This window comes from Colias philodice, chromosome 8 (genome assembly GCF_061535455.1).
Source record: "Colias philodice isolate Cphi_HAF_F1 chromosome 8, ilColPhil1 Martin Lab GWU primary, whole genome shotgun sequence".
Taxonomy (NCBI): Eukaryota; Metazoa; Arthropoda; class Insecta; order Lepidoptera; family Pieridae; genus Colias; species Colias philodice.
The window spans coordinates 11,538,551-11,559,687 of NC_143093.1; the positions used below are offsets into that span (position 1 = coordinate 11,538,551).

Below are 21,137 nucleotides of genomic sequence, written 5' to 3' on the forward strand. Positions count from 1 at the left end.
CAACTTATTGTCTATATACTCCTTGGTCATGTGAATATAATTGCAATTACATAATAAATGATTAATTTAATATATGTATATCATATAGATAACAGATGCACATAAAATTACTTAATACAATCAATGTCGATGACGCTAGAATTTTATCATCGATTATAAAAAGTTAAAATAAAAAGAAACTGTTAAATAATTTGTGATAAAAAATATAAATGATCTCGGTCCCGTTGCTTGAATGAAGTATAAATGGTCTAAAACGGTCAAAATTAAACATTAACTTGCAAATTTCGTATCTGTGCAAAAACCATCACAATTTAGGTTGAGTAGCGATTCTTATTCCGTGCAATTACATGGACATCAGTAAAAGTATTTAAAGATTGGTTACGTTTACTTATATTTTTATTTTTTGTTGCAAAAACTATTTGGATAAGCTGTCTTGTTTGAACCAATTGGTTGTCTTATTATTTTTTTTAATAGCGATTGGATTAAATATTTGTATTGAGAAAGTAAGATTAAATAAAAATATCAGTGATTGGTGAAATCAATGCCATTACTCTGAAATTTTATGAGTTAGTTAAGATATTGACTAGTAACTTACATTAAATAAGTAGGTAGTAGGTACTATATAATCAACCTCGGCTGTTTACAAAATAATAATATCACTGCTTGGTTACAAACGCAATCTTGAAAATGAAAAAAAATATTTGTCAAAAAAAAATAAAATAAAAACTTGGATTATTTACTCTATAAAAGCATTATAACTAGTAATAATTTAACCTAAATTTTAAAAACTAACCTCCGGACTAATTGACATCTCAAAAGGCGACACAGTTGCATGCAATCACTGACATGGACGATGTTCTTTTAATTTTTTAATCTCAATTCTGGGAACACCAAACGCCGCGACACTTAAATAATGGACCTTTTGATTGATAAAGACACCGCGTATACACAATTTAATTGTAGGTATTGTGATTTTAATGTCTTGTAGAAATTTCGTTCTTTTCAAATAACTTTATTTTTAAAATTAAAAAAAAATATTTAAAAATGTAGATTATCTAATTATAACAATATTTTATAGACAAATTTGAAAATATGTAAATACATATTATATCATAATTTTGGCAATACGATTATAAAAAAACTAACGCTGTGACCGAACCATACAAAAGCTTACAAAAGCTTACTTTTAATTGATTGAAATTGATGATTGAATATTTTTTTGTTTAAGGCGAAAAACAATTAATTAAAAAAAAACTACGTATTGGTATAATCTGTGCCATGGAAAAATTGAATAATTTTGAATTTTTCCTTCTCACCAATTTGACTATCGAAGGTCAATAACCTTTATATTGTGCCAATTGACAGAACTCTTCCATTTCTAAAAAAAAGTGTAGGAATTTTAATAAGCTTTCCGACATACACATAATATTGGTATTGCTATTTTTTGCGAACTCTTTAACAGAATAACTGTTGACATTTTTTGTTATCATTACAATCGTCACTATACTCTCGATAATATATTTTTTTCATTGCAATTTTATACTTAGCTTTATGATTTTTATATTTATAATTGCACTCCAAAAAAGAGGTCGTTGACTTACCAAACACTTGAAAGTAAGAATTATTTACTAAGTAACTATCGATTTAGTATATTATGTAAATAAAACAGATATAATATAAACTTGTTCATTACCAAAGTTATCGGATGAAACAAATACATACAAAAAATCGAATTGACCTCCATGTTTTTTGATTAAAACAATTCAAATAATTTATCAAAATATAAGTCCTCTTGACTATTTAAAGAATGTAGGTAACCTAGATTAAAAATTGATATATAGCCTAACAATTTCTTAGCGATTATTAAATGACCATTTCATTGAATACTACCTATTCTATTATTATTTATTTTTCTTTTATGTAGGTATACTAATGGGTAAGTACTAGATTTTTCATGTGGTTTTTGCTAGCGTGCACTACATTATATCAAACGATAGGACTTATTAGTTTAAATTTATTTAAAAATCCCTTCGGTTTAATCGATGAAAACTTTTTAAAGTAAATATAAAAAAATAGTACATAGTTAATTTCACCGATTACGACTGTAGTTTTTCGTTAGTTATTTTCAAAGTCTCATCCATTTGAATGTGCACATAAAAATATCTTATAACAACCAAGAAATAGGTACTGTTTTTTTATATTGAAATTATGAATCTCGTAAGGTTATAAATCACAAATATTGCGCAATTCATATTTGGGCCATAAAATAACTTTTAGCGTGAATGACGAGAACTTTTTTTGTTATCATACATAATATGTATTAGTATAAAAACCAAGAAAAAATAAAATCAATGTTACCAAGTACCAACTTTAAAAACAGCTACTTTAAATTCCAAAAACGCAATAAGTGTTGCCCACTAAAGCCCTCATTTGCACACAAAGTTACGAACTAAAAACTATCCTCTGCTAAATTATGAACTTCCAATGCCTAGTGAAGCAGTTACGAGAAATTAAGTGGCTTATATTCAGAGCTCTGCGCTTGGCCGCCTTCCAGTTACCATTATGCAATTTTAAACTACATCATTCGCTAGATCTTGGCATGTTTAGCCGTTAGCGTTCTTATGTTTAAGCTAGGTTTGGTAATTACTATTTGGTGCATAGGGTTATTATACCTAGTATACATGCAGTATTTATAAGGGGGGTCCACACAGAGCGAGCAGAGTCACGAAGCATTTTTCCGCGCAGGAAAATGACGGGCATTTTCCTCAGCTGAGAGTGATGAGACACGTCCACACTGACCGAGCTGTGCTTCGCGCAGCAATTGCTTCGCGAGGCTGCTCGCTCTGTGTGGACCCGGCCTATAACATTTCACATTGGACGCGAAATAAATGTCATTTATTAATATTAAATACCTTTACAGGATGAACCCTGTTGACGATATTGACTATTGAAATGACGTGAAATATGTTGACGATTGAGAATAAAAGTTAAATAAGTTAATGTGTCAAAAGCTATATCAAATATGCCCTTTTTCCCGCCTCTAACAGCATATCTCGACACGGCTGTGAAGATGGAGAGACGTGTAATAAGTTAAGCGGCTGATAATCAGCGCTATCACACTTCACAGTTCACACAGTATTTACTGCGACGCATCGATAGCTCAAGTGTCTATTAAACAAACTACGATACGTATCTATGTATTTAATTATAAGAATAGAAATAAGCCCGATTTTATAATAAACAAAATTTTAGACAATTTGAGACCTTATAATTTTTACAGATTACATACTAAAAAAAGTAAACGATAACTTTTAATAAAATACCGAAACAAAACAACACATATTGCTTGTTTTAATCATCGACATCTTGTTCCTCTAAAGTCTAATACAATACGCAATTAAAATTTAATCGTAACATTAAAGAGTAACATTGCACCCCACTTTGCTCGCTCGATCAGACAATTATAATTAGATAAAGTTGCTTCAGTAGGTATCACATTAATGCCTTTGAGAGACTGAGATGACAATCTCGATTATATTAGATAGTCTGGATTCTGGAAGGGTACATTTTTAATTTGTTCAATGTAATTAGGAATATTCTATGAAAATTGTACAAATTGTTTAGTTTGATGTTGCAGAATTTAGACTTTTTATAAAAATACATAGTATACTTTGGTATACATATTTAATTCATTATCTGTGGATTGTATCGTATTTTATTAAGTTGATTTTGAACAGAGCAAAGGTTCATAATATTTGGTCATAGAAAGTAAATATTTTCAATTTTTATATTTATACCCGCATACATATATCTATACATAGATACTTTCATTGAAATTGAGTTAAAAATAAACAACATAAAATTTAAATAATCGACATCCATCTCTCCCTATTACAAATAATGATATTTTTCTTTCAACAAATGCAAATTTTCCTGAAAAAAAATCTTTAAATTTGCCTTTTCCACACAGTCCTTGGAGCAGTTTTTTCCTTGAAAACATCACTAAATTTAAGGTTAAATGTTATTAACGTCACTTTAAATATAATTTCGTATATTAACCAAAAACAAGCAAGGTCGAGTAACCGCAAATACAACAATATATCACGCTGACGTGCAATTACTGGAATCTAACTATGTGCCTACGTCTTGGGTACTATGTCTAAGTCTAATTACTTTCCTAGACCTAGGTTCTAATTTATCTTCTACTACTTTCCGCCCGCGGCTTCCCCCGCGTTTTCAAAGAATACCCCGCAGTTCCCGTTCCTGTGAGATTCCGGGATGTTAATCCAAGTTACCCTCTATGTGTGTGCCAAATATCGTTGTAATTCTATCGCAAAGTTACAAAAAAAAATTCAAAATTGTTTAGATTTCGATAAACTTCAATATAAGTTCAAAATAACAATTGCGCATTAACATAAATAGAGTTCCTGTACATCACAAAATGTGGCAAATAGATCTGCCTATTTTTTTCCACAATTACTGTAGTGATAAGTAACAAACGTTCCATAAGAAACTCGCTCTATCATAATATATTTTTATCAAATTTCCATATTACAATAATAGAAAATTAACCATTACCATCCCTTTAATATCATAAATCATTTGAAAATATAATTATTCTTATAACGATATCAGTTATAATAATTGAAAAGATATTCATTTCCTAGTATTAGAAAGATTCATCGCATTATTTCCGCTGGGCGTCCATTAGAGTCTCGGCTTCGATTTCCGGCGAAAAAACTTGATCACCACATACAAGATAATATATTACAGAGAGTATGTTGTAGGTCCGTCTGTCCTATTTATTTTATTACGATGTTGGTCAAGATTATTGTTTATTATTACTGACTGGATCGTTTTAAAGAAATTGCGCTATAAAACTTTTGTATAACTATAATTGAACTTTTCATCTACTGATACATAAAAAATACATATTTTAAGCGATGTTTTTAATGACATTAACATAGACTGTAAATTACAGTCGCTGTAATTGAACGTTTTTTAACTTATACTGATACATAAAAATACATAATTTAAGCGATATTTTTAATTACATATTACATAGACTGTATACTACAAAAAAAGATAATAAAATTAATATTAAAGAACTGCTATTTTATGTGTAATTTTTAACGTTATTTATAGATAAGGACATTAAACTTAACGGTCTAGGAGTTCCCACATCACGTCTTGCGATAAATATGCGAATTGAGTCCGTGAAGCCATGCACCATTGTTTTGACACCTAGTGAGAATGCGGCTTAAAGATGTGAAATTAATAATAAATTATTTATTAGTGTACACAACAATCAAGAATAGATGGCTATTCATACATATTAATATTCATAGACACACCATAGTATGTTTTATAATTAATTTTATTATTCTTAAAAAAATATAAGATCGTTGGTTAAAAAAATTAGACTGAATTTTTTTGTACCTAAGTACCTAATATGAAGACGATTTATTATATTTTTTGTTGATATCACTTCTTCTGGTCTTAACATCGTCTTGTCATTTTTTACACAATGCTCACATTGAATTATCACAAAAACTTAAAATTGAAAAACATAATAACTATCAAAGTAACCTTTACATAAGTATGTTTTCACGATTTACCTAATCTGCAAAAAAATACAGAACATAAAAAAACCGAAATCACAAAAAAGTTTGTCTATGAACTCACCTTATGAGGTTCTGCATCGTTGAATGTCCGTCAACCTCAGCGTAGAAGAAAATTAAAAAAAAAAACACACAATTTCAAATATCGAACACGTATTTCCCGCGCCCGCGTGTATCGCTCGCTATGGCCGCAACGTTTCTGCCGGCCAGCGTTCTTGAACTTGTGACTTGAAACTTGACAGGTTGCATTGCACAGCACAGTTGCACTGCATTTTCGTTGGCCAGCGTAATTGTTGAACGTAATTTCACCTCTTGGAATCTAATAACACGGACAATGGAGTTATCTTGGCGCTAAACCATGGGTAAAGAGTATTTTGAACAACAATTTTATGATATCACTACATACGATACTTTTTGAATGCATAAAGATAAATACATGGATAAATATAACATAATTGAAGTGTATATTTATAATATCACCCACTTTCACTAAGCATATTAAATAAAATGCCGATCGATAATAATCGCTTATCTATATATGCTACAAAATAATAATTATATAAATTACAGACTAGGCTAATTTGAAGACTGGCTAAATCGCTAATGATTAGCAGATTTCTCTATTTTTAGGCTTTTATTACTTTAGAGAGAATAAATAAATTTTACTTACACATACTTGGTTACGTAAAATTAAAAATCTTTTATAAGAACGGAACCGCAAAGATAAGATTTTCACAATCGTATCAAATATTTCATAAATTAAAATAGAGCTTGCTTCAAATGAAATGATTAAAAAAAAATAAGTTTTTGTAGGTACGTACACATTAAAAAAAGAAACGCAATTTTTTTTTATTATATTAGATAATAATTAAATCGTTCAGCAAGCGCTCGCGCTTCCATTTATTTCAATTGTTTTTATAGAAAACAACAAATCATCTTTTTATTTTATTCCCACTGCAGGACACTTCTATGAGGGTTTACCGTTTACTGCAAATCAGCATATCAATTGAAATTGCAAGTTCTTCACATTCTTGTCTCTAGTCAAATTATGAAATCGGAAGGTAAGTCAAACTCAAACTGAAACATTTATATTTATTCAATTAGACTTCTTCTAGAAGCACTTTTGAATGCTCATTATATATTTTTTACATTTACCACCGATTCGGAAAGCAGTATCTATGGAGTCTCTATCCCACTGCTTTATAATATTACTAGCTTTCCGCCCGCGGCTTCGCCCGCGTTCTCAAAAAAAAACCCGCATAGTTCCCGTTCCCGTGGGATTTCCGGGATAAAACCTATCCTATGTGTTTATCCAAGTTACCCTCTATATGTGTGCTAAATTTCATGCAAATACATCCAGGGAATAAAAAGTTTCACTTCTATCCCCTATTTTACCCCTTTAGGGGATGAATTTTCTAAAATCCTTTCTTAGGGGACGCCTACGTTATGACATCTACCTGCATGCTAAATTTCAGCCCGATACGTCCAGTGGTTTGGGCTGTGCGTTGATAGATCACTATAGTTGGGTCGGCTAAGATCGGACGTATTTGCCGAAAATTTTATACGTACTGTATTTTTTATTTTATTTCTCATGATTCGATGTCGTTTTTCTGTTGCGGTCAACTGTAAATTGATGACAAAAAAATATTGTTTAACCCCTAATTTTTTGGTTTGCGTAGATGCTATCTATCTAAGCAAATTAAGAGCCTAAAAAGTAGACTTTTTTCGACTTACCATAGTGAAGAAAATAACAGTTCGGCCGAAGATCGGACTATGTAGTATCTTTACTTCTATGCGCTTAATAATAAAGTTCACATTAGGAAACCATCTGGACTTACGTCCATACATTGAGCATCAATGATTGGGTCAGGAAATTCCTCAAAAAATTGGACAAAGAAGTTTGCCTGGCCGGCCGCAAAGTGAAGAGAGGGGCAGAACAAAATGGCGGATCTAGTAGTGTTGGCAGCAGTAGAGAATATTGCCTAGTTTGCAAGTTATTCCATGCATCCGATCTTATGTCACATCCGATCTTAGCCGACCCAACCTTATATCAGTCACCTTTGAGTTTTATATATATAGATGAACGTATAAGGAAAATATACAAAGAGACATCACAAAAATCTTATGGAGAAAGTAATAATACGCTTTAATAATATATCAAGAGCTTGTATGACTCATTGATAAACCTATTAGTCAGAGGTTTTGCTTTTTCCTGGAATAGGAACTTTCCTTTCACATACAAACATACATTTTTGAAGATTTTCTACTTAAGTATCTAGTCTGTATCCTCAGTGTATATTTTTATATAAATAAGTATCTATTTTAGGCTGTACTAATTTTAATTCGATTTCCACTGGATGACAGAGAAAATTGTGAAGCATGATTTGTGTGACATCTCTTATCTTGGTCTTAAATGCGGGATTCAGCCTTCAGCAACTAATGGATAAACTAAAAACATCAAAAATGATAAAAATTTTCACTATAAAAAAGACTATTAACTGCTTACAAATAAATAAAATTTATTGTTTAGTTGCTATATGTTAAAAACGAAATTTTCATCACTATCCCTATTTTTTTTCCCACAACAGTGCGATGCACAGACAGCATGGTTTTTCTATTTAAGTACATATATAATATGTATCTAAATAAAAATATATAATTACTAGCGGCCCGCCCCGGCTTCGCCCGTGGTACATATGAAAAATAGATGTTGGCCGATTCTCAGACTTAGGGCGCGTTCCCACCGTTTCGTGACGACAGATAATCGTGTAGTTTTAAGTGTCGTGGCTTATATGTTTAAATGGAGGTGTTCACATTTAGAACGACACAATTTACTGTCGTCTACGACAGTTTTTGCAGTGACGACACTTTGTCGTGACAGTGGGAACGGCAAGCACGACAGTCGTAAAACGATAAAAAATCGTGGACGGCAACTCTATGACGTCCATTGAACTCAGGAGAGTAAACGCACTAGTAATCACCAAGCGAACGCAGAGGCGACTTGATTTGTAGCTTGCTGATGAGGTGTAAACGACAAAGCGACTGCCAGGAAACGATAAAATGTCGTCGCGATCCAATGGGAACAGCTAGATACGACAGTCGCTAAACGATAAAAAATGTTGACGACAAACAATCGTTATAATGGGAACAGGTAGAGACGACAGTCGTCGAACGATAAATTAGTCGTTACGACATAGTGGGAACGCGCCCTAACCCGATATGCACAGAAAATTTCATGAGAATCGGTCCACCCGTTTCGGAGGAGTATGCAAACTAACATTGTGACACGAGAATTTTATATATAAGAAGATTTTGTCCTATCCAATACTCCGATACGACTGACCCGATTTCGTCAAGACTCAAAATAGCAAATAGATCTATTTTCTACAATAAATCAGTATCGTATGTTCTACATATTTAACATTCGCGTTTAACAAAAAAAGACACTATTTCACATTCATTCAATTCTGTCGAGGTGTGGAAATAATTACATACTAGTACTAATGACAGTTATTTAGAGTTAAGAGTAACGAATGCTTGTGCATATAAAATGAACTCGTTTTATTTTATTTAATAAGTACCATTATTTAACCATTAACACAGTTTACACTTGGGAAAGTGCATACATATCGGTGTTGAAATTATTTTAAAGCACGCGACCGTCTGTCTGAAAAGAGAATTTCAAGCGGGCATCGACAAAATCGTCGATTGACACAGGTCAACTGTGCAATATTATTTAATCAACATATTATTTTCTATTCCTGTTCTAATCCTATTTATTTTTTAAATTTATAAACATTAAAGACGCTCACAGGACAAGAAACGTAAATAATTTAATATTTATTAAAAATGTATTATCCTAAATGCCTTTTAACAGGCCATTTTTTTAATTCATAGACATCTCTCATATGTAACATATTATATGATAAATGGAACGAGCTCGTCTATATTATCTGTTTACTCTTTACACAATTCGACCGCCACTAAGCACATTTCAATGTAGTTATTAGTGTCCCGACGCACCCACACATTCCTGTCAATCTACCGTTACCGGATTTGCATACAGATTACTTTCAATAGCCATTAAAAAATCACTGACCACGTCCAGCCCATTATCTATAATGTGTAAACTAGAATCAATCATATTATTTTCATTTTCAATCTCTGGTATGAAGCCGTTCTTTTTTTTGGCGCCAAATATAGATGTCAAATTATCTGACAGCTGTCACTATGGCGGTTCTAAAAAAGGGAGGTGTTACCATTTCTTTTGGGACTGCGCTATCAGCTACGCCTTCGTCTTATCCACTAACTTAATTGTGTGATATTTTTGGTTGTTTACTTTAATAAAAGTTTGTTACTCGGTGTCTCGGTACCATATTAGGCAAACGTAACAAACCGAATTTTAAGGAAATGACAAACTCTATGCAATTTCAATAAATGTAGAAAGATGAATCAAACTAAACCATTGCCCAATAATACCATTTATTTTTCGGCTCTTGTACTTAGTTTTACTAATAATTTATGTGAGTAATAATATGTACACAAATGACTACTTCATAAAGCCATTTTACAGTAGGTCAACAACATGACTAAGTTGTCAGCGTGTTGGACGACCGCCCAAATTGAAAGCTTTGGTAGAAAATAATATGGCAACTTGCCGTAGGCATAAGGCAGGTATGGTGGTTAGGTAAATGGTTTAGACCAGCTCTGAGGATTTCCGGATTAATAACAAAAATATGATCTTTATTGTTATTGTAATTGGTGTATTTAGAAAGAAAAGCTTTTAAGTTCTATATACAGGGTGTCCCACCGTCGGTATTCTAAGCTCAAAGGAGGTTATAGTTTCGCATACGCTGAGTACGTAAAAAATACTTATAAAATTACAGATACATTTTTTTTCGAATAGATGAATTCTTAAAACTCTTTGAGTACAACCCTAACCAGCGAACCACCCAACTTTGCCACCCGCACGTGAGCTATCGTTTAAGTATGTTTTCATAGACAATATGCTCACATTAGCGAAGCGTTATATGCCGGATGCGCGAAGCTAGAGAAGAAAACATGGATTATAAGAAAAAAATTAGCATAAAATTTTTGGCGTAATTTTGTTGTTTAAGCATTTTTTACGTGGTCAGTGTATGCAAAACTACAAGTCCCTTCGCGCTTAGTACCTATACCAATAGTGGGACACCCTGTATATTTATTTTAGTTGAATTTTTTATGAGTTATAAAGTAAATAATATGGGCAAATATGTGGAAATAATAGTCTGTCCATTTAACACATAATAATTCATTGTATACGCAAGTAAGTTTTTACGAACATAATTATTTGATGACTGTCATGTTGAGTTTATGTGCAGTTATAATAAATTCTAATTAAATCAAATTATTGCATGATTATGATTTATGAATAATTAATTAACAAGGTGTCGTGATATTTATCTTGCTGTTCCATGTTCCTTATAATTTTAATTTGTTTCGAGCTTACTATTCCGGGAAATAGAAAATACTATAAGTTATGGTTTTAGATACTGGAAAATAGGGAGTGGGTCTCTTGCATGTTCTAATAAATATAGAAAACTTGTATTTAAATCTATTGATAATTTAGTTCTGTCTGCACCTAGAATTAAAATTAATGGAATTAAATGGATCTAGAATTAATGGCAAATCTAGACTTAGATTATTGTATCGTTGTTTTTTGAACGAGCTTTTAGCAAACTAGTTTTCAAATTCTTTGAAAGCTGGTTTTCTTTCTTTTCAAAAATAATGAAATTTTTGAGTAACATCTTCGTAGCATTACAAAATTCCATCCATATAATATAGTTAGTAAAACATAAAACATTCACAGTTCACACATTTATACAAATGTAAAAGCTTGTTTAAGCATGGTTTAAATATAGTGTAGATACGAGTACTTGTAATAAAATTGTTTGTTAGAGAATAGCATGTGTGTAAAAATATTACAACTTACACCATTAGAACCACAAAGCGCTGATTTTACGATATTCCAGTATTGACATTGCTAATCGAAGTGTGAGAGATAACTCTACCCTCAGAATCTCACCCTTTATCGATTATTTTTACCTCAATCATATATTGTGCACTCATTCATACCACTATATTGAAAATCAAAAGTAAACAAGTCTAAAGCGTTAAGCTAAAAATTGATATAATCATCTTAGGAAAACATAGACTTTAACTATTTTCAAGAAAACAAAATTTTAATGTGAGTAAAATAGGGGATGAAAATATTGGTATGGTCGTCAATCAACGTGAATTGTATGTTAGCGAAAAGCTAGCTTAATGTAGATACATTCAAATATTATAAATTACGATAAGATAAACCATTATTTACTTCACAGCTAAACATATTTTGATGCATTTAGCAAGAAGATTGAGACATTACACCGTCAGCAACTTAATCTCTTAGCGGCACTAAATTTGCCGTTTTCAAACCCTATTTAAATTGATTACATATACATAATCAATCCCTTTAACTGTACTATGTCCCAATAAATACATTGAAACAATTTACATGTAATTTCCTTTAGCACCTCTGTGCTACGTGTTTCAAAGTACATGTATAAATGTGAAGTAATAGCAAGATGTATATCTAGGTTGGAACTTGGAAGTTGCGCGGCGGGAGGCGCTGGACGCTCTATGTATGAGTTATGTGCACGTGAGCTGAATGTTGTAGGTATTTTAGAAATGTCGACTTTTAAACTATAAGCAGGTCCACCAAAAAATTATTATATTTTTTATTATTCCTACTAATATTATAAATGCGAAAGTTTGTGATGATGGACGTGTATGACGTGTATGTTTGTTACTCTTTCACGCAAATACTACTGCACCGATTACTATGAAATTTAGCACACATATAGAGGGTAACTTGGATTATCACATAGGACAGGTTTTATCCCGTAAATCCCACGGGAACGGGAACGGGAACGCGGGAATGCTAGTATATTCATATTGCACAGGTTTATTAGAAGATATAAATAATGCTTAGGTTCTTATTATATGTTGATTTGACGTGCCCGTTCCATAGGAAGTAGGAACACATTCATCAAATTTATGGAATTGCAATAAACTCATTTATGACTCTACAAATGTAATAACTTTATCCAATGAATTCTGTAATGCAAATCTATTTAAAAATAATACTTATCTTTACCATTTGTCATTTCTAAAACCACACCTACGCATAACATGAAAACTAGATTGTTTAAAATATGACGTATGTGAATTTAGTCAAAACAAATATGTAACATCAGTTCTAATTACCTACAACATCGATTACCGCTCAGACACCTGCCGTGAACCTAAACGGATTATCCATTGCACCTATTTTGTATTCGTATTTTTTCATTGTAGAGTCAATTTTTGTTGTTTCGTTCTTTAGTAAATTTCTCTGCGAATAAGAAAAGATAGTATAAGAAAGTAAAGTTCTTTGAGAAAGAAAAGTTATTTATTATAATTATTATCAACCTGTATAAATAAAACATAGTTAGGTACTAAAACTAATAAATCCTACACCTTCCGTCGCTAATAGCTTTCTAGATCTACAACTTAACTGAGGTACTTTACTATTTACTACTCTCTAATAAGGATAATGAAAATGCAGTCGGCTGGTGTCTACCAGCTGATATATTTGAATATATTTTTAAATTTTTAATACTATAAGTAAAATAAATAAATTATGTTTTATGAAACCACGGTAAAAGTGAAACTTTCCGAACACTGCTTTATACCTACTCGGCAGCCGACCGTCACGCGACATGCGCTACACAGACCAAAAAGTTTGAGACGATCGCGATGTAATAAAAGTTTCACTTTAAAATTTAAACCTAATATTATGGTGATCTATGTTTCTTCGAGATATCTTTTTTGTAATCATTGCAGGAAATTTAAACAATTTCCGCTCTAACTTCCAAAATACTGCGAAAACACAAACATAAGGGCATCTTAGCATAATAAAAGGGGTTCATTATATTATAAGTTAATTTGAACGGCTTCTAGCTAATGAAGTAATTAACTAAAATGAGTTAGCAGTGAAAGTTAATGTGCCGTCTCGCCTAACACTTATGATTTTGAATTTAAGCCGTCAATGGCTCATTATTTAATATCTGGGTGATCAGCCACATAAGATATAAAAATATTCTGAAAAACGAACTTACACTAATGCCAATAGATCTTACAACAGTTAAGCGCATCACACACGGTGAAGATAATGTAAAATAATTTGGAAAATCCAAAAGTGCACGCCTCATAATTTTTTTTTAATAAATATTTATTAAGTAATTATTATTTTTGTTTATTTAATAACAATTAAACCACATCGAATCAGACCCTGAAAAATGAAAGGGTTCTATTCCTGAGCATACTCAAGCGTAAGAGAAAAAAAAAGACTCGATTAGTAAAGTATTTCGGTCGCTATCGTGTTAACAAGAAAAAGGATCCGCACATACAGACACACGGACGTCCAAGACAGAACTTTTTTAAACTGTTTTTTAACTAGTTTAAATAACAAAAATGACATCAAAAATATCATGAACGTTAAGAATAGTGTTTTTTCTTAATATGTGTGTGTATGTATTATCTTACAAGTGCAATGTATGATACATAAAGACATTTTAAGTTTGAAAAATCAGATGTTTTGCGCGAAGTGACAGTAGTACCCACCTCAACGCTTCGCTTATGAGGCGTGCAATATAAGCTATAGGCCGGGAGATATTGACACAAAATTTCGGGTCATTTGTAACAGGATGGCGGTTCTACAGGGGTGTTAGTACGCAATGACAAAAAGAAAAATGATGGTCAGAACGTATAAACAATAGGTACAATAAAACATTTTTAGCAAGATTTAGTCGAGGCTTCTTATTACATAAACTTAAAAAGCTACTATTTCAACTTAAATTAAAAAATTACCTACACTTACGTGTAACTATAGCAGGTGTTATACGAAACCACATTTAAAATTAAAATAAAATTTAACTTACAAATAAAACATTTATTCGCTCCCAAGAAACCATGAATCTCTTATTTATTAACAGGATTAAAATTCATAGATGCTAAAGCACTAAACAGATAGTTCAGTGTTTATCATTAGCCTAGAAATTAGTTTGACCGCTAACCTACACAGGGATCAGGATTCCCTGTATAATGCCAGGTTAGTGGTTACAACCATAGAAATCTAAATAACAAGACACATAGAAGTGCTAAAATGTCATAATTCGTATGAAAACCGCTGTCGCCAAAATCAACACATTCAAACCGAAAGCTAGTACACACAAAAGCAGTACACACAAGTAAACTATGCCTTTTATTGGACAGCTTGATTTTAGTGAAAACTAACTTATCTATTAAATTAAGCTTTTGAATATGTATCCTAACGCACGAATTTACGGTTTATTTTAGAATAACATCCCTAAGTATATGAGACTTTTTGCTCCAATACGAACAAACGTGATAATAAGAATGGTCGACTGTGTCATTCATTGTTATTTGGATTACTATGGTGACGCTCGTAATACTTGTAAATATTCTATAATTTTAAGGAAAAACGGCATTATTTCTAAAAAAAAATATTTTCCGATGAAATATTACTCCTTTATAAGTATAATTACAACTTGTGGAAGAATTTCCGCAATGGGAATTGCTGAAACACACCATGTATACACTCATACGTCTCCAGAGCAACTGAACAGTGACGAATGCACTGGTGTTGTGCAAATCACCTGAGTGGCGACAAGGTCACGCACGCTTACGACTTCTAGTGTCTTGTTATTTAGATTTCTATGGTTACAACAGACAAACACATAAATACGAGTACGTTCCGCTTGCTTGAGATTTATTTGTACAAGACGTAATTTGAAAATAAAGGCATTTTCTATAATTATACAATTATATATTTTTAGTTATATCACTTCATTTCTGTCATCGATAACTATACTACATACTACCTAGTACATATTATCAGCTATGCTCGTAATTTGTTTTTTTTTGTCGGTTAATACGTAAAATAATATAAATTTATCCGTACAGCCTTCAGTAAAAATATACCTATAAATTATAAGTATCTAATAATGTATCTATAGCACATTTGATGTACGAATGATAGGATACGTATCCTCATGAAGCACTTTCTGACATCAACTCTACCACTCTACTCTTGTTTGATAACAACCGTTACGTATATACATATATGTATTTGTATTACAGGCAATTATATTATATTTTACGTGATTATGAAGGTATGAGACTCAAAACAACAATCTTTCGATCTCATCAGATAATCAAATGTATGCCAGATTTTAATGACAAATCCAATTAATTCTGAATGCAGTGTAATTCAATTTAAAATCTAAATTAAGATAATTTTTAGCGTAACGCGTCAAATCGCGATGTAATAGCATCTCACTTTCATACGTTTTGGCGAAACGAAATGTAATCGGTGAAATTATTACTTTCTTTACAATTTTAGTAATTTTAATAATTTTAAGCAGAAATTACATTTTGGTCTTTTATTTTGTTAAATATTATAATTATTATATGAATGACGGAAACAAAAAATATATTATGCAATCTAAATAGTCCAGATTTCGAAGTAAGAAAAGCGTGACACAAAATATATATATTTTTTTAGATACATAACTATATTTACTATTCAGCTAATAAATCAATTTTTTTTATTATTTACTCGAACCGTCAAAGATCATAGCATAATTCACGACTCGACAAAAAAATTTTCATTCTTTGTCCTAAAGTTTATACTATTATTTTCCAGTTAGTTATGCACAAAAACGAAAAGAAAATACCTTTTTTCGGTATAAAGTTTGCTTTTGTGATAGTTATAATAATAATACAAATTTTTCAATTTTTTCATAAATTTTAATTTTTTAAAAAGACCGCGTGGTGAGAGTGGGATATTAACGTTTACACTGTGCCGCTAGATGGCACCCGAGTGATAAACAACCATTTTGTATTATTTACAAGCCCAGAATAACTTAAAATGTCGTCACGAAAGTGCAAATACGATGCTAATGCATTTTGTTTTATATGTGGTCAATTTATTAAAGTTCGAGACGTGAAATATGAACTAAAGACATCTCACGTTCTCTGTGAAGCCTATGAAGCATATTTTGACTGTCCTGTACGGAATCAAGATAAGCCATGGGCTCCACATGTTGCTTGTAGATATTGTAAATGGTGTTTGGAAGGTAAGGCAAATTCCAATTACAAATATTAAGGCCATGGGCTGCAGGATGTCATTAAAAGTAGATATGCTGCATGCTCATTTGGATAAATTTAAAAACAATATGGGAGCCTATTCCGAAGAGCAAGGAGAACGTTTCCATCAGGACATCATGAATTTTGAACAACGCTATCAAGGCCAATACAATGAAAACATGATGGGCGACTATATTTGGGGTTTATTGAGAGAAAGTAGCTATGAACATAAAAGAAAAAGCAAAAGTGTGCACTTTTAAGTTATTTTCCACTTTTCTGTAAGCTAATTTGATAGTAAAACTTAATAAAAATAATAAACATTTTTATTTCAATAGTTTTATTTTCAATCAAAAATTAAAATCCGAGATTTTTTAAAATTTCCTTCAATCAGTCTTCTAAGCACAAAAGCAAAGTTTTTCATGCCATATATTTTTTTTCCGTCTAATTACGACCTAAACTACGAAATTTAATGCTTTTCAATCAAAGTCAAATTTCATGGTGACCCGTTGTAATTTACGCGGATTCAGTCGGGAATTGATTAGAACCAATACCTTTGACTGCGATACCTTATACTTGTATACGTAGTATATTATTATTAGTCTGTGCTTATACCTACCTAATGTACCTAAATATATTCTTATATAAGTACAGGTCTATATTTAAGACGAAAAAATATTCAAATTTTCCCATTTATTACATCAGTATGAATTAAACCTGCTTACTCAAACCTTTGTTCAAAAACTCTTCTCGGATTTCTGAACTAGATGCCCAACGAAATTGTAATTGACTGATCTGTAAGCAGGAAGATGTTAATAGCCCACAGATTATGAACCAAATACCAGCCAGTGATTAGTGTAACCAATCAACTTTGGTATGTGAACTTGAACTGTACAACTTTGTTGTGTATTTTGAGTGAAATCTAATTGTACTAGCTTTTCTCCCGCAGCTTTGCCGACGTTTTCAAAGAAAAACCCGCATAGTTTCCGTTCAATGTATTGGTACTCTATAAATGATTTTTATTTTATTTTATTTGTTATATATTAGACTTTATTTGTAATAAATATTGATAAATAATGACTCACTACCACATGGTAAAAATGAAACTAAAGCGAACCTAAGTAACTATCAAACTTACCACGCCTTCTGTATTTTTTTACCGTTTTTATTTGTAATGTGAGAAATTGCATACCTATAATTAAATATTATAAACCTTAGGTTATAATTAGAGTAACATACGATAACAAAAATCGCGATTTCCCACCATACATTCTATAATTAAACGCATGTAATTTGCAGCTTACATAACCATTTTCCTTGTAAACTTTTTACTCCAATCTAAGAAATTTCTCGTGCTAAATATATGATAGGGTGCATATATAATAACACCATATGTCCAAGTTCTCAAGAAATAAAAATGAGGGGGAAAGCTATTTACAATTCAAAACTATGTAGCAAATTTGCCGCGGGCATCAACTCTTTACAATGATTGATTATAAATATTCATTTGCGTTTAAATAGTGGTAAACACAAGTAAAAAATGATCATAGTCTGTGTTTACAAAAATAGCTATAATTGGTTATAACTATAGTAAAAGCGACGCTATTAGACTGTGCTATTAGAGCGGAATTCAGAATACGTTTAACTATGTTGCGATGTTTTACTAGACCCCTTAACTTGGATTTAACTAAAACCATAACTAAAACTGATTTTATTTGTAGGTATATATCATGTATACTAGTACTAGTAGTAGTATAAACGAGAAATATTGTTTTTGATGGATTAATGAATGGCTGGTTCGATCTGGACGAAATTTTGTAAATTTTCCACAACACGTTTTTGCTAGACAAATAATATCAGGGTATATTATTTTCATAGATTCAGGTATTTTTATCTGAATTCTGAATACTTATGATAAAACCTCACACCTCGTGCCACCGTTGAGGTTGAAAAATCTTTAATCGCAAATTTTTAATCGTAATAATATGCCGCAGCAAGAACATTTTTAACTAATTACAAATACATAGTGTAAGTACATTTTTTTTAACTTATTATATTTATAATTATTACACATATGTAGACGCAGAAAAATAAAAACATATAATTTTCATTGTTTTAATTAAACGTATTTTCATGATTATTTCCTAATTTTTGACATTATAAAAAGACACTTGATTTTGATTTAGGTATTTGAAACTACGGATTTTTTTTATGGACGAGGGCATATTTTCCCAATGAATTAGCATATTATACATACATATTTATTTCGTAACCGAAATATACAGATGCTATTTGATTATGCTATTTGATTATGTACATACAAAATATAACACGGATGCAAATTACTTATGCTCCTAATGAATGACGACTAAAATATAAAGATTCAAGAAAGACCTAACACATTTCTAATGATATCCCCATAACAAACCCGGGGGGTTTCCTAATATTCTTATATTTTGTTGATAACGATACCTAACCCTTAATCGACAGATAATTAAAAAATGAGTGTTTCTATGAAACCACAAAAATAAATTAATAATGATAGTTTACCAAATCCATTTGCAATTAACTGATGGCATGATGATCAAAATCATTTACTATATATTGATGTGGTTATTGATAAGTTTTCATAACACAAAGTGATTTGACAACGACAACATGGCTAGAGCAATATTGGTAAGATTCTTTCATAATTATTAATTAACTTTTATAATATAAATTTATAGCGCAGAATCTCCTGCATTTCATGAACTACTTTAATTAAAATTTAACCACTTCGTAAGTGCGATATTAGAATTACTTTTTTACTGAAAAAATTTTTGCTTTACTCTTCTGTTTTCCACCTTACAGATAGCAGTATCTTTGGCGTTACTTGTAGCAGCAGCTACGCCCGCACCTGTAATCGATGGACAAGGCAAGGACATTGTATCCGGAGTATTCATCCCAGCTGATACGTTTAAGAACCTCCAAAACTCACAGAAAGGCATCAAGTCTAATGGGCAAGGACCAGCCTTATTAGAACAGCGAAGCACTGATACTGGACCCACCCCAGCGGGGCAAGATAACGGAAACAACAACCCAAACCAGGGTCAAAACACTGCACAGCAAAATGTCATTGTGAACCAGCAGCCAAGCCAACAGAATGGACAACAACAAAGCCAGAACCAGGGTAACCAACCTCAACAACAAGCTTTTATCAACCAACCTAGCCAACAAACTTACGTAAGTCAGCCGTCTCAACAACCGTCTTACGGGAACCAACCTAACCAGCAACAACAAGTCTACGTAAGCCAGCAAAATCAACAACCTTCATATGTTAACCAGCAAAATCAACAGCCTTCATATGTTAATCAGCAAAATCAACAACCGATATACGTCAGTCAGCCGAACCAGCAGCCCATTCAGTATGTAAGCCAGTCTGGACAGCCAATCTTAGTCAACCGTCCAGCTCAACAACAAACGTTTATTGTATCACAACCGAACCAACCGCAACAAATCTTAATTCAACGGCCATCTTCTCAGCCAACCATGATCCTGACAACTCAGCCCAATGGCCAGCAAGTGCTTATCCAACAACAGCCGAATCAAGTGCTAGTACAACAACCATCTCAACCCAATCAACAGACTGTTCTAGTGGCACAGCAACCAAACCAGCAGACAGTGTTGGTCCCTCAACAGTCAGGTCAACAACAGATTGTAGTTGGACAACAGCCAAACCGTCCTGAAATCATTCAGGGCCAACAATCACAACCGCAAACGGTTTATATGCAACAAGTTCAACCCAATGGTCAGACAATTCTTGTTCAGCAACCTTCTCAGCAGATACAGCCAAATCAACAAACAATCCTTGTGCCACAACAGTCAAACCAACCACAGCAAAATGGACGAACGATTCTGATCGCACAACCGTCACAGCAGGGTAATCAAGGAAGTGTTTACCTAATGCCTCAAAATCAACCCAATCAGAGCAGTAATCAAATTTTAGTCCCCGTTCAACAAGGATCCAGTCCTGTATACACAATTAATACTGGGAAGTAAAACAATTTAAAATACATGATCATCATGCATTATAATGGTGCTAAAATAAATTACTTTTAATCAATATTTCTTACATTTTTTCACCCCCAACAATCCCTCTTGTAATAATTTAATGAATAAACAAATACATTCAATAAGCCATCGTTGTCGTTGTACTTAGGAAAATCTTAGGACCTTAATTTTGTTTGCTTTCACTTTTAGGTGGTAAAAGTTCGCAGCCCCCGACACAAAAATATTTTTCTTAGTTAT

The 21,137-nt window shown here is 32.0% G+C and overlaps 2 protein-coding genes and 1 long non-coding RNA gene across 3 annotated transcripts in view; 2 read left to right on the plus strand and 1 right to left on the minus strand.

Moving 5' to 3' along the window:
* Positions 1-5,827, minus strand: part of LOC149486838 (uncharacterized) — a 31,386-nt gene extending 25,559 nt beyond the window's left edge. Inside the window, exon 1 of the mRNA XM_089698523.1 lies at positions 5,686-5,827. Coding sequence (XP_089554649.1) covers positions 5,686-5,702 — 17 coding nt within the window. The 5' untranslated portion in view covers positions 5,703-5,827. The remainder of the gene's footprint in view (positions 1-5,685) is intronic.
* The window catches only part of LOC149486837 (uncharacterized), a 332,103-nt gene that overhangs the window by 25,978 nt on the left and 284,988 nt on the right, over positions 1-21,137 (plus strand). The window contains exon 2 of the long non-coding RNA XR_016315994.1: positions 10,410-10,829. This is a non-coding gene — a long non-coding RNA (uncharacterized LOC149486837). The remainder of the gene's footprint in view (positions 1-10,409; positions 10,830-21,137) is intronic.
* On the plus strand, positions 19,189-21,040 carry LOC149486839 (uncharacterized). The gene is made up of 2 exons (XM_089698454.1): positions 19,189-19,526; positions 19,701-21,040. Exons 1-2 carry the CDS (start codon positions 19,509-19,511, stop codon positions 20,886-20,888), a joined length of 1,206 nt encoding a protein of 401 aa, XP_089554580.1. The 5' UTR covers positions 19,189-19,508; the 3' UTR covers positions 20,889-21,040.